This window comes from Lepidochelys olivacea (assembly GCF_965140295.1).
Source record: "Lepidochelys olivacea isolate rLepOli2 genome assembly, chromosome: 2".
In the NCBI taxonomy this organism is placed as follows: Eukaryota; Metazoa; Chordata; order Testudines; family Cheloniidae; genus Lepidochelys; species Lepidochelys olivacea.
This window is the reverse complement of record NC_140412.1, coordinates 210,068,744-210,083,292: the sequence shown is the minus strand read 5'-3', so window position 1 is coordinate 210,083,292 and position 14,549 is coordinate 210,068,744. Positions and strand designations below refer to the sequence as shown.

General features: G+C 42.5%; 1 protein-coding gene across 5 annotated transcripts in view; it reads left to right on the top strand.

Annotated features, from left to right (window-relative positions):
- The window catches only part of STK31 (serine/threonine kinase 31), an 80,156-nt gene extending 65,899 nt beyond the window's left edge, over positions 1-14,257 (top strand). For all 5 annotated transcript variants that reach the window (XM_084621981.1, XM_084621980.1, XM_084621983.1 and 2 more), the window contains 2 exons: positions 8,219-8,287; positions 12,596-14,257. In XM_084621981.1, the coding sequence (XP_084478107.1) occupies positions 8,219-8,287; positions 12,596-12,823 (297 nt within the window). In that variant the 3' untranslated portion in view covers positions 12,824-14,257. The remainder of the gene's footprint in view (positions 1-8,218; positions 8,288-12,595) is intronic.
- Positions 14,258-14,549: the final 292 nt, after the last annotated feature.

The window sequence follows — 14,549 nt, the reverse complement described above, 5'->3', positions numbered from 1 at the left end:
GGCCACATGGCAGCATGCACGCACGTGGTCAGGCATGCCAGACTGAGACTCAGGACTCTGCAGGCGTGGCTTGCTCGGGTGTACCGCCCAGGCAGGGACGCCCTGGACTTGGTAGTGACAGCCCCAAGGGACGTGCTGGACTCCCTGCTGTGGTGGCAGTCCCAGCCTGTGGTTTGCAAAGCTATCCCCAACCGGACCTGACGCTGGTGACGGACGCTTCAGACCACGGATGGGGGACTCACCTGGGGGACCTCATGATGCAGGGGTTGTGGTCCGGAGCAGAGCGATCGCTCCATATCAATGTGAAGGAGCTCAGGCGGTTCGTCTCGCCTGCCAGACCTTTCACGCCACTCTGAGTGGTCACAGCGTGACAGTTCTGACAGACAACACTACTGCCATGTTTAATATAAATAAACATGGCGGGGCTCGTTCCTCACCACTCTGTCGCGAGGCTCTCCTCCTCTAGGATCTTTGCATAGCCCATGCAATTCACTTCAAGGAGTCTCATCTCCCGGGGGTATGGAACGAGCTGGCAGACTCCCTCAGCAGGTCATACCACATGCATGAGTGGATGGTCAGGACGGATGTCGTGCTTTCGCTCTTCCGCAGGTGGGGGTTTACCCAGGTAGACCTGTTTGCCACCAGGGCCAACGCCCAGTACCCACGGTTCTGCTCGTTCTAGGGCCGCAGTCCGGGCTCGCTTGTGGACACATTTGCGATCCCGTGGAGTGGGGGCTTGATGTATGCCTTCCCACCGCTCCCCTTGGTACACAAGGTCCTACTCAAGGTGTGCAGGGACAGGCAGATGGTGATCCTCATTGCCCCAGCCTGGGCCCGCCAGCACTGGTACACATCGCTCCTAGCTGTCGGTGGAGGCCCCAGTAGTCCTGCCCCTTACACCGACAGCTCATTATGCAGGACGGCGGGCGGCTTCTCCACCCCGATCTACAGTCACTGCACCTGATGGCGTGGAGGCTTTGTGTCTAAATGCCCTGGAGAGCCAGTGCTCCCTTCCCATGCAGCTGATCCTGCTTGGCAGTAGAAAGCTCTCTACCAGGGTGACCTATATGGCCAAGTGGAAAAGGTTCTCTTGTTGGTGTGAACCCCGACAGGAGCAGCCATGCCAGGCCGCGGTGCAAGCCATCCTGGAGTACCTCCTATACCTCAAGTAGCCCTGTCCTCACTCAGAGTACGCCTGGCAGCCATCTTCGCCTTCCATCTGGGGTTCTTGGGGGGGCTCGGTGTTTTCCCACCCAATGGTGGGATGGTTCCTTAAAGGGTTGGAGAGGGTGTTTCTGTACTCCCGCCCCCCAGTCCCTCCATGGAACCTTAACTTGGTCCTCTCTAAACTCATGGGACCTCCTTTCGAGCCCCTTACTTCCTGTTCTCTCCTCCACCTTTCCTGGAAGGTGGCATTTCTGGTTGCCATTACCTCGGCCAGAAGGGTGTCCGAACTGAGGGCCCTCACTTCTGAGCCACCGTATACAGTATTTCACAAGGACAAGGCGCAGCTCCGGCCACACCCCAAGTTCTTCCCTAAGGTGGTCTCCCAATTCCATTTGGGCCAGGACATTTGTCTGCCAGTGTTCTTCCCGAAACCGCATATGGACCCGAGTCACCGCAGCTTGCACACCCTGGATGTGCGTCGAGCGCTGGCGTTCTATTTGGAGCGCACCAAGCCCTTTCACAAATCCGCACAGCTGTTTGTGGCTGTAGCCGAGAGAATGAAAGGCCTCCCAGTGTCGGCGCAGCGGATTTCGTCTTGGATTACAAGCTGCATCCGGGCATGCTATGAGCTCGCAAGTGTTCCGGCCCTGGCGGTCACAGCCCACTCGACCAGGGTGCAAGTGACTTCCACGGCGTTCCTGGCACAGGTCCCGATCCAGGAGATCTACAGAGCAGCCACCTGGTCCTCGGTGCACACCTTCACGACCCATTATGCGGTCAAACAGCAGGCCAGAGAGGATGTGGCGGTTGGCAGAGCAGTCCTCCGAGCAGTTGTTCCGTGACTCCTACCCTCCTCCAGAGGTAAGCTTGTGATTCACCTAATGTGGAATGGACGTGAACAAGCACTCAAAGAAGAAAAAACGATTACTTACTTTCTCGTAACTGTTGTTCTTCGAGATGTGATGTTCACGTCCATTCCACCACCTTCCCTCCTGGGAAGAAATGCTATAGAAGATTGTTGAGGATCATTTAGGAATTGAGAAGTGTAATTGTTTACAACGAGCAAGAGAGAGGTGATGTGTTGGCTGTGGATCAATCACAACATTACTAATGTGGTAGGAAACAGCTTTTCATGCTTAAAATATAAGTCATGCCAACAGGCAGAGCCACTAAGACCTCAACCAGTTTCACAAAGAGCTTATGAGAAGGTAGGCCTTGATTTATTTAGCGGGCAATCAAAGGATTATTTAATAGTCACAGATTATTTTGCACACTGCATAGTACTAATATTAAGTCAGTGATAGCTGCCATGAAGGGACTCTTCTCCAGACATGGAATTTCAAATGAAGTCTTTAGCTATAATGGAATGCAGTTTTCCAGTGCAGATTTTAGGCAATTTGCCATGGATTGGGATTTTCATCATAAAACATCATGTCCAAATTACCTCCAGTCGAATGGACTTGTGGAAAGGTCGGTATGGATGGTAAAGAACTTTAAAAGAAAGACTTTTAACAATGGGGGTGATTTGTATAAAGCTTTGTTGGTTTACCAAAGTACACCTCTGAAGAATGCCTCTTTTCCAGCTCAGCTGTTGTTGGGAAGAATGATCAGATCTAATTTAACAAGTACTGATATCTTGCTGAAATCTCATAACAGTGAAATCACATGGAAGATTAAATCAGAAGAGGAAGCAGAAATGTTATTTTGACAAAAGGACCCATGATGTCCTATCTCTTAACCTAAGTGATAGTGTGCCTGAGGAATCACACTTACAATACTGGGGCCAAAGGGGTACCATTAAATAGCAGCTGCATCCAAGGCCTTACATAGTCCAGAAAGACCAAGGGGACACATTTCAGCATAATTAAAGGAAGCTAAAAGTAATCCCAGAAAGTTACAAAACATCGACAGTAGATGTGGACTCTGGCATTTCCCAAACCTACTTTTGCCAATTTCTCCTTTATCTGTTGATGATAAACAATCAGCAAGAGAACAACTCAGACTCTAATGAAAGGCTGATACAGAGAAGATCAGAGAGGCAGATTTTAAAGTCCTAAAAGACTTGTGGAGACTTGATAACCTGCAAAAAAGGAGTATTTGAGGAAAGTGAGTGGTAAAGACTCACTCTAGAGTGATGTGCTGATAACGTCCCCTGGGTTGTTGGGTTTATGGAAATGTACTAGATGGCTTATTTAATGTATGTGTTGTTAGATAGTTGGGGTGTGTGTGTGTGTTTATATATAATATACATAAAGCCATATACATATATATACACATATATAAAGCTAATTTTTTAAAGGGGGAAGATGTAGAGATATGTTTGTGCAAGGCTCCCTCATAAGGGTCAGTTTTATGAATATAGGAATTTGGAGGCATGCCCTGGAAGCAGCATGAAGAACACAGTGTAGCTCTGCTCAGCAGTCCACCACAGAAGCTCTCTACTTTGTCTTTAATGAAACCTTTATTTTTTCTGTCTCATTCACTGGTTTGTTGTTTAATGAACCCCAAGATTATTGCAGCAATGGTCAGGTATTTAATATGAAAAATGACATTAAACAGCTGTGGGTTAATTTCAAGCATCCACGTTCCCAAGCTGTGATTTTAGTAGGAACGTTCCTGACATCTCATAACTGCCTCACCAGGAGCCAGTTACAACTGGCGGTAAATAACTGGGCATTCCTGACAACTCTCAGCAGGTTAAAGAGGTCCCACTCCATCAGTTGCAGTGTGATAGGTTTGATAATAGCTTCTATGCCAGAGCATCATAGAGGACTTAATTATAGACTTCACTTTGGTAACTGACCCTGGACCTGTTGCATGGATGCTTGCAATGAGGAGATCTTAATTCCCTGTGCTGAGCAGGTAAAAGATTAATACAAAGCTGTTAGTGGTTAGACTGGTTAGTTAATGTCACTTTTCAATATGTTTTCTTCTTGATTTTATTTAGGAAATGATAGGTAAAAATGAAGCAGTCTCCATGTTTGTAAATGGGATTATTTCTAGTAAAATAAGAAATTCTTAAATCCAAAACTAACAAATGTTTAATCACCATGACAGCAGCTAGTTGTAATGTATTAATGCGATAGGGCTTATGTATGTTTTCAGGAGTTTAAAGTCACATTAAAGGTGGTTGAAAAAATAGTTTTCATTGTATAGGAGGGCTGGGGGCGCTTGGCATAATAAATAGGTTAAATACATGTATTCCTGCATGTAGGGGGTAATGTGAATTTTGTATACAAAACACACCATTCTTAGAAGAAATGAAAAGAATGCAACACAAGCTTTAGGCCAAAACAAGTTCAATCCTAAATTCATCATTGACGTAAGCAGGTGTTGCCCCTATTTCTCAGTATTGTGGAAAGAGGGTCATTGATGGAGTTAAGCATGGAGGGGTAACATCTACTGTGCCTTTATCCAGCACTGACTGCTAAGCAGTGCCAGTGGCCACTGGAATGTTGTTAAAGAACAATTTTGGTACCGGCGATGTTTCTTCCTGGTGAATTGTAAATTCTGTGTCCTTGGCCTGCATAACTACTGGGAGTGTATATAGGGGAGGGAAATCGCCTGGTACTTTTCACAAGAAAAGAAACCCTTCTACTCCCTAATCACTTAAATATGTTGTTCATAGCTGTAGGAAAAATCAGCTAGGGTGTTCCTAGTGGGTGCAGGAGTTAGTGGTGGCTGGCAGGGTGAAGCAAAAAGGTGTGTGTGTGTGTGCTGAAGAGTGGCAGACAGATTGTAACATGGTTAACAGTTGCAGCTGTACCAGTGACCCTGGAAAGAGGCAGGAAAAAGTGACCAATATGGGAGGAGAAGGAAAGGTGAATAAAGAGGTGCAGAATTGGCTGGTGAAGGCTGGCTCTGCATAAAGAAAGGTTTGTAATATGATGTGACAATAGCAGCCCTCTGAAATCTCATCAGTTCCATAGGTACAGCTATCTGTTTCCTGCCCAAATTCCAGGTTGGTTAATACACATCTAATCATACCATTGCCCCCTTGTAATTCAAATTGGTATGGTAGTATCACTATAACTCACTGGATCACAGCTGAGAATACCACATTCAGGACAGACTTCTGAGAAATAGGGCAGACTCATCCCAAACTGATGGTTATTCTATCATTAGATTATACCAAGGTGTGATAAATGAAGGGGTCGGGGGGTTAGCTCCCTTTTATGGACACCCAGCCAGCCAGTTAGCTATAAAGTCCCTCTTGGTGGCTGTTCTCTGCTTGCTTTACCTGTAAAGGGTTAATAAAGTCCCCCAGGCAAAGGAAAGAGAGTGGACACTTGACCAAAAGAGCCAATGGGAAGGCTAGAACTTTTTAAAATGGGGTGGGGGAGGGAAAACCTTCCCCCTTGTCTCTGTTGTGGTTCTCCTGGAAAGAGGGGAACAAGGAGCAGTTATACTATGAGAAGCTTGAAGCCAGGTGTCATAAATATAAAGGGAAGGGTAAACCCCTTTGAAATCCCTCCTGGCCAGGGGAAAGCTCCTCTCACCTGTAAAGGGTTAAGAAGCTAAAGGTAACCTCGCTGGCACCTGACCAAAATGACCAATGAGGAGACAAGATACTTTCAAAAGCTGGGAGGAGGGAGAGAAACAAAGGGTTTGTGGGTCTGTCTGTAGTCGTCTTGGCCAGGGACAGAACAGGAATGGAGTCTTAGAACTTTTAGTAAGTAATCTAGCTAGGTATGTGTTAGATTATGATTTCTTTAAATGGCTGAGAAAAGAATTGTGCTGAATAGAATAACTATTTCTGTCTGTGTATCTTTTTTGTAACTTAAGGTTTTGCCTAGAGGGGTTCTCTATGTTTTTGAATCTAATTACCCTGTAAGATATATACCATCCTGATTTTACAGGGGGGATTTCTTTATTTCTATTTACTTCTATTTTTTTATTAAAAGTCTTCTTGTAAAACACTGAATGCTTTTTCATTGTTCTCAGATCCAAGGGTTTGGGTTTGTGGTCACCTATGCAAATTGGTGAGGCTGTTTATCCAACATTTCCCAGGAAAGGGGGGGTGCAAGTGTTGGGAGGATTGTTCATTGTTCTTAAGATCCAAGGGTCTGGGTCTGTAGTCACCTAGACAAATTGGTGAGGCTTTTTACCAAACCTTGTCCAGGAAGTGGGGTGCAAGGTTTTGGGAAGTATTTTGGGGGGAAGGACGCGTCCAAACAGCTCTTCCCCAGTAACCAGTATTAGTTTGGTGGTGGTAGCGGCCATTCCAAGGATAACGGGGGTAATATTTTGTACCTTGGGGAAGTTTTGACCTAAGCTGGTAAAGATAAGCTTAGGAGGTTTTTCATGCAGGTCCCCACATCTGTACCCTAGAGTTCAGAGTGGGGGAGGAACCTTGACAACAGGTATGATCGTAGATCATCAGATCATACCTAGAACTACTTATCTGGAACCCCCAAATGTGTAAGTAGATCAGGAATGTTTAGAAAGACGCGATTAGGTTTATTTCTGTTTGTTTCTTATGGCTAGTGGACTCCTCTGTGCTAACCCCAGATGCTTTTGTTTGCTTGTAACCTTTAAGCTGAACCTATTTTGGGTACTTAATTTTTGGAATTGCTCTTTTAAAATCTATCAAAAGCCTGAGTTCCAAATGTATTTTCTTTCTTTTTGTTTTTAATAAAATTTACATTTTTTAAGAACAGAATTGGATTTTTGGTGTCCTAAGAGGTTTCTGCATATGTTGTTTAATTAGTTGGTGGCAACAGCTAATTTCCTTTGTTTTCTTTCTCAGCTCTTTCCCAGAGGGGTGTGTGTGAAAGGGCTTGAGGGTACCCCACAGGAAGGAATTCCGAAGTGTGCCTTCCTGGGTTCCAAAAAAATGGGTTTTGCATTTGGGTGGTGGCAGTGTTTACCAAGCCAAGGTCAGAAAAAAGCTGTAACCTTGGGAGTTTAATACAAGCCTGGAGTGGCCAGTATTAATTTTTAAAAATCCTTGTGGGCCCCCACCTTCTGCACTCGAAGTGCCAGAGAGGGCAATCAGCCGTGACACAAGCCAATAACAAAAGTGAACTTCTGTATCACCAGACTGGTTAACAAGAGGTTAAAAATGCAGACTCCATGGGCATTCCAGCCCTGGGCATTCCAGCCCTTGGCTCACCACCCAGATGCTGGAATTCATGATGAGTGGTTATTGAAAACCAGTTTTATCAGATATAGGGCCTTTCCAAGTCCAAGGTATCAGCCACATAGCCAAGTCAATATATAACTCAGATCTTACTCAGTTACGCTGATACCAATCTTTAGTAGCTAAAAACTAAAGGTTTAATAATATAAAAAAGAGGGAAAAGAAGAGAGTTATTGAATAGTTAAAGGATCATAGACATACAAGTGATTTTCAGTGTTCATAGATCAGGATCACAGCAGTAATGGAATAAACTACTGGCTTGCAGAAGTCACTCTCTAATCAGATTGGGCATCACCAGTCCTTGTTTAAAGCTTCCTTGTTAGAAATCCAGTCCAGAGAAATGAAGCAGGAAATGAAGACGAAATGAAAATCTTTCAGGGGTCTTTACAAGGCAGTCATGACAAGAATCTTATTGCTCTTATGGGTAGGATATATGTGTGACTGAGGGGTGGCAGACAGGGCTAATCATCTTACAATATACTAGTAAGGCTTCTTCTAGTAGTACATATACAACCAGATCCAGGACTCTGGAGTTTGAATCTCATTTTTAAAAGGCTCTGCTCAGCTTTCCTTGGAGCCTCTGATGGCTTTATGTACTTTTGATACTAAAAGTAAAATTTCTAGTGGTTGTTATATCTTTACAGATAATGTAGGTGGCTTGGAAGCCCCTGTGTGGGTTTTCCAGTACTATGAATCTGTACTTAAGATTTTTGGAGACTCTTAATTCCAAAGCTAGTATTCTCACTTCATTTGGAAAAAAAGATCTCCTTGACCAGTGTTTACCCCTCTGTAAAACTAGAGGTGAGATATTAGCATAGCATGTTTTAGAGATGGAACTCTAAATTTTTTTCTCTGAACAATACACAGTCACATTTGAATATATGCAGGGATTGTATTTTTAACTTGCAGCTGTTTGTTGGAGACCAAGAATTTAAAATTAAGGAAAATGGAACCCCTGAAGTGGATGGACTTAATATGGTATGTGAACTTCCTTATTTGGCAGCTGAGTGAGACATACAGAATATAGGCCAGTGCTGTTTAGCTGGTTTTATTAAATGTTTGTTTAAAATGCCATGTTTATAAAATGTTTAATTGGCTGTAAGAATTCTCAATAGCATACACAAATGGAATCATTATTGAAAAGGTGGAAGAGGCTGAAGTTCTCTTCATATTTGACCCTGTTCTCCATGAGAAGTAAAACACTTGCCTCAAATGTGTTAATCTAATAAAGCTAGTTTACATACATACAGGTTTAGGGCAAAATTTTCAAATGTGGATGCCTTAAATTATGCACCTAAATAAGGATCTGATTTTTTCAGAGGTGCTGAACACCTACATTTGAAAATGTTGGCTTTAGTGCTTCCTGACAGCTCTAAGAAGTATGTTCTCATGTTAATGCTGAAGGATTACCCCATACTTCTAATGGACATTGCCTAATCTTTTAAAAATGTTTATTGCTGTTACAAAAATTTATTCTGTGCCCTTCACCATGTAATTTAGCTGTCACTATCAAACACACACTAATTTAAATGAATATTAAATTAATATTTTATTAATATTAGCCATAAACAGGAATTCAACTATTTTATTGGTAATGTCAATTTTAACAAACCGTTACTATCTATTTGAAAAACTGCAAACCAGAATTGAAGAGGTGGTCTATGAAATAGCCTGGCCCTATTCAATTTAAGACTTCATTGATCTCCTTCCTTCTGTCCCTCTGTTTCCGCTCTTTCCTATGCATTTGTTTCCCCATATACTTGTTTTTACCTAAGTTTTCAACATCCTCCCAGCAAAGTACTGTGCCTGATTCACAATAGCCTGTTTGCTGTTGTCACAGCTTTAGTAAAAGTAAAAAAAAAAAAAAGTTTCACGCTGTATTTATGTAATGATTATGCGTACAAAAGTGACTGTCATCTAGCAATACAGTGTTTATTACAGATGTGAAACATTAACTGGGGAATAATAATAAAAACTTCACTTTGGCTGAGAAGGCATTCTTTAAACTAACAAGTTTAGCATATCATGTGTGAAAGCTGTGCAGATTTATTACAGTTAAAGCGATTAGGCTGTTGTGAAAACAATATTGTAAGACAAAAACAAAACTGATTACTTCACATGGAAATATCAGTTCTGACTGCCCAAGGATTTAAAAAGCAAAACAAAACCCAGAGTTTACCCAGAACCATTTGCCCAGTGTATATTTCAGCACATTGTTATGCGAGAGGAGACAGTCTCTTTGAGATGGGAGTTTGCTGAAACACCTCACACCCAATGTCAGGAAGGCTAACATAGCAGGATAAAGAAATCTGTCTGCAGTTCAACACATAGCAGGCATGATTATCCACTATCATGCACCTTGCATAATCACTTGCATCTGTGGAAAAACGCTACCACAGATATGAGTGGAGAATTCTGATTCTGTATCAGGTTGCACTCACTTTGCACAGAAATACATGATTATCCAGAGTGCAAGGCAGTGGAGAATCATCCCAGCCTCTCTAAAACCTGTAACATTGTTTAATCCTTAAATACTGAAAAAAATTAACTTCTCTCTTGCTACTTAAGGCGTACAGAAAAACCTTAATTTTTCAGGAAAACAGAAATAACAAAATCCTCAAGAGATCAACAGTATCATCATCTGGGTCAACAGTAGCTGTCATATGATATCTGCTGTAATAAAATACTAATTTTATCAAATGTACTCTGAATTACGTGCATCCAGACTCAAATGGGTGATTCCAGCTTGCCAAACTTTGTTTGCTTTCCTCTGATCCAATAGTTTAAATACATTTGGAGATGTGAAGAAATGCTTTTTCTACCCAAAACCAATTAAGAATCCTTGAGAATAGTAATGTATAATTTCCTTTTATAGTTTTTAGCTGTTAGAGAGCAAGATTTCCTTTCATCAGTGAATAAATTAGAATGCACCAGGCAATATGGTTCCAATCGGTATATTATCATGGGCAGTTTGAGATTCATCCCTTCCGTGTTTTGTACATGAGGCATCTGAGTCCAGAGGGAAAGTCATCCATGCTGCTCTTGGATTACAAGAATTTCAGTAAGAAAACTTCGAGTGCTTGCTCATGTCTATTCTAATGAAGGTGTGTGCACCACTGCTGGGAAGTTTTCCCCTGTGGTATCCAATGGGTCGGCTCTGCTGCCCCCTGGAGTTGCACTCTCATAGTGCTGGTATATAGTGTCCTGTCGAGTTGCTGCCCCCTGAGTTTTTTCTTACCGCCGATGAAGTTCTGCTCGTCCTTGCATTCACGCAAGTACTCTCCTCAGTTGATTTTGTCTTTTTTTCCTGTATATAGTTAGTTATAGTAACTAGAATTTACAACTTTGTGTTACTTAGTAGTTATTAGATTAGAACCTCGGTAAATGTGGTTACCTCGGTACCGGGACATGCCTCGGTGCCTGGGGTTTAAACTATGTGTGTTTTACCATAAGCCCATGCCCATTACTGATCCCCCTTCTAGCTGCCCTAAGTGCTTGGGGGAGGCCCACCTACGGGACTGCTGTAGGATTTGTAAACTGTTCAAACACTGTATCTTCAAGGACAAAGACCAGAGATTTAAAATCCTCATTATGGAAGCAGTTCTCCACCCCTCAGAGCTGAGCCAAGCCATCTTGGCACTGAGCACCTCTACTTTGGTGACAAGTGCACTGGCTTCTCTGAGAGACAGGTAGTGCAGCTTGACCTCACCAGCACCGGTTCAAGAGGTTTTTCTAGGGAGCGGAAAACCATCCCTTTGGGTCACATACCTGGCGAAGTGGAAAAGGTTCTCAATCCGGCCAGAAAGGGGTCTCGCTCATGTGATCATCAGTACTGTGTATTCTGGACTACTTGCTGGAATACCTGAAGCAGCAAGGGCTACCAACGTCTTCAATTAGAGTCCACTTAGAAGCAATCTCGGCTTTTCACCCATGGGAGAGCAGGTTCATCTTTGCATACTCACTCTGGTAGTTGCTTTCTCGAGGGGCTGGATAGGTGACAGCTGATCCTGCCCTGGAACCTTAACCTGATGCTGTCAAGACTCAAGGATCCCCCATTGGAGCCCTTGGCAACGTGCTCTGATGGCTATCACCTATGCCAGAAGGGTTTTGGAAATCAGGGCTCTTATGTCAGATTCTCCATACATGGTCTTCTTCAAGGATAAGGTCCAAATGCGCCCTCACCTAGCCTTTCTCCCAAAGGTGGTGTTGCAATTCCACAACAGTCAGGACATTTTTTTCCCGTTCTTCTACCCAAAGCCGCATGCTAACAGCCAGAAAGGCTCCATTCGTTGGATGTCAGGTGGGCACTTGCCTTTCACATAGAAAGGACTAAATCATTCAGGAAACTACTCAGTTTTTCATGGCGGTGGCAGACAGGATGAAAGGCCTCCCAGTCTCAACCCAGAGAATTTCATTGTGGATCGCTTCTTGTATCTGCGTCTGCTGCGACCTGCTGAAAGTCCCTGTTCTGATCCTGATGGCACATTCCACAAAGGCCCAAGCGTCTTCAGGTGTATTTGTGGCACAGGTTCCCATCCAAGATATCTGTGGAGCAACAATGTGGTCTTTAGTCTGTACCTTTGCAACTTACTATGCCATCACTCAGCAAGCCAGAGACGATAACTTCCTCAAACCTAAGACTCTGTTCTATTCCTCAGCAACTTTTAATGTGTTAAGCTTTGGACTGTAGAGTCCAAATAGTCTAAGGTATAAATGCAGGGCTGAGTATAAATTTAGCCACTGTTGGTTTACTTTCCATTTTTTCTTTATCTGTCAGAGGTGGGACTAACAAGTGGAAAAGTAAATCTTGAACATGACAAAAATTACAGTAACTAAAATGAATGTAGTGGAGGACACAAGACCGTTTTAATTGCCCTTTTAATTGCCCTACTGGTGTTCAGGATTTCCCCGATGATGGCAAATAAAAACAGTAGAAATCATCCATTTATAATGGCTGTGGGAACTGGCACTGTGGGCCATGACATGTTACTGAAGAAATTGCCCGAGTGTGAGATTCACAAGCGTTAAAAGGTTAACGGTGCTTGTTTTTGTCAAGTTGTTAACAAGTACCACCTCTGTTTAATGTGTTCAGTATTGGAATTATATTAGGTTAGCACTGTTTTTTGCATGTGTAATATCTCTGGGCTCCAAGTACTTGGAAGAAGCATTGAGGAAATATTTGATTTGTTAATGGACATTTATGGAGTTGGAGGCCTGTGTGTTTCTCCTGCTAAGTAACTCTTTTCACTCGCTTTCCCCTCCCTCTTCCCTTTTATTTTCTCTTAGGATAATAAGGTTAAATCTCTACTCTTGAATCTGATCTGCAGTAATAGAATGACAGCTGAGCAGGTGCTGAATGATGAGTGTTTCTTGTTCCCGGATGTGATCCCAGCTCCACCGCAGAGTGAACCTGGTGAAGAACTTGAATGTGAAAAGACAGAGGAAAAAGGCGAGGACATTATCAGTTCTGACAACAAGACAGATGACAATGAGGAGATTGACCCTTCTCAGTAGGCCAGAGGACTCGCCAGCCATTTGCTTCAGTTATTTTTATTTTGTTTGAGTTCTAAAAAAAAATAAAAACTTGCATGGGATCTGAAAGTAGTTGTCCTACACTCAAATATTCAAAATATAAAAGGGTTTGGTAAGCCTAACCATTTTTGTGTAATTACAGGTGTGGTCCCTTTCTTGGGATTTCTTTTAAAAAAGTATGTTGCTGAATAACTCTTTGAATAACTGTTTGAAGTTAAGAGCATGATGATGCTAATTGAGGCAATAGCAAAGAGAAATGCTCTAAAGTTTGGCAACGCTTTGCTTTATCACTTTGACATTCTGAGGACCTTTCGAGGGGATGTTATCTACTGGTGGTAGAGCTGTTAGCCAGATACCAGGAGATCAGACGTGTGAAATCATGACCCCTTTTCATGCCACTGTCCTCTCCCTCTTTCTTCTGCTCTGCTCCCTTCCAAGATGTTCCTGATAAAATAGATGACTGCTGCTCTTACTGAGGGGCCAGTGATGTGTTTTGTCAGATAGCCAAGCAGATATTCCAACAGCAGCTGCTTCCAAGACAAAAACCACCTGTGGTGCCTTGAGAATTGGTCAGCAGAATGTACTAAGTGGAGAGAGCTATCAAACCTATTTTCCCTCCCCAGAATCCAAGCAAGGTATGTTTGAGCTCCTCTGATTGAGTTGGCAAAAGGCCGAGGACATTGTGTCTGTCTCATCTTTGCAGTGCTGCCACCATGCCACCTGCCTGGCCAAATAAAATACTATGCCTTGTATTCTGCTTGTTTGTTTATAAAAGCGGGGGAAGGGGGAGCGTGGGCGTGTTTTTTATAGGAAATCATTTAATATCTTTCAGGTTTTGATGCATGACAAACATAAATAAGATTTCTGAATGTTTGTCTAAATATATTTTGAAGACTGCAGATTCTTACCATGGTGGGAGGGGAGGGTTGTTTGAATGAACAAAAGAATAAAAACTCAATTTTATGCAAAATTTGGAACAAGTCTATTTATAATTACTGGAGTGCAAGAAGTCACTCCTGACTTGCATGTTTATTGAAGCCACTGCTGAGTCACTCTTTCATTCAGTGGCGTATTTGGAGACTGAAATGGGAAGGAGGGAGCAGCAATGGAAAAGAAGAAGGGCGAGAGACATAATTCCTGTAAGAATATATCTGGCCACAGGGTGTTGCTCTTGACTGGTGATATTGCTCTTGAACAGCGTTTTAGCCAGAGACTAGTGTGTGTAGGGGAACTTTTAACAGAATTGGCCATTACCATTTGAAGAATGTACAGTGTTGTGTTTTTGTTTTGGGGAAAGACTAGGAAGTTTCAGGTACAATGATACAGTCAATACTAGACTTAAGATGCAGTCTTGGAATTGCTTCTGTAACGTTAAAGAATGTTTTGCTGGAGGTGGTATTTCAGCTTTAATTGATATTTGACTTTGACTTTGTTTTGTTACAGAATATTTGATTAAAATGTTGTCTTATTTTTCTGATTAGAGGACACTGATTTTCAGACATTTGTCTAATAAAAATCAGTGATAGAAAAATCTTTGTAAAGTGGTTTTGGTTTTAAAATTGTTTAGGGTTGACAAATTAATTTTGATTACAAAAAAGTCACAGATGCATAGTATATTAAAATGTGTATTATCATTAGAGTAAAACAACAAAATATACAACATTTTAAAAACTTTCATATTGTTGAATAAAGCATTTATTAATTCAGG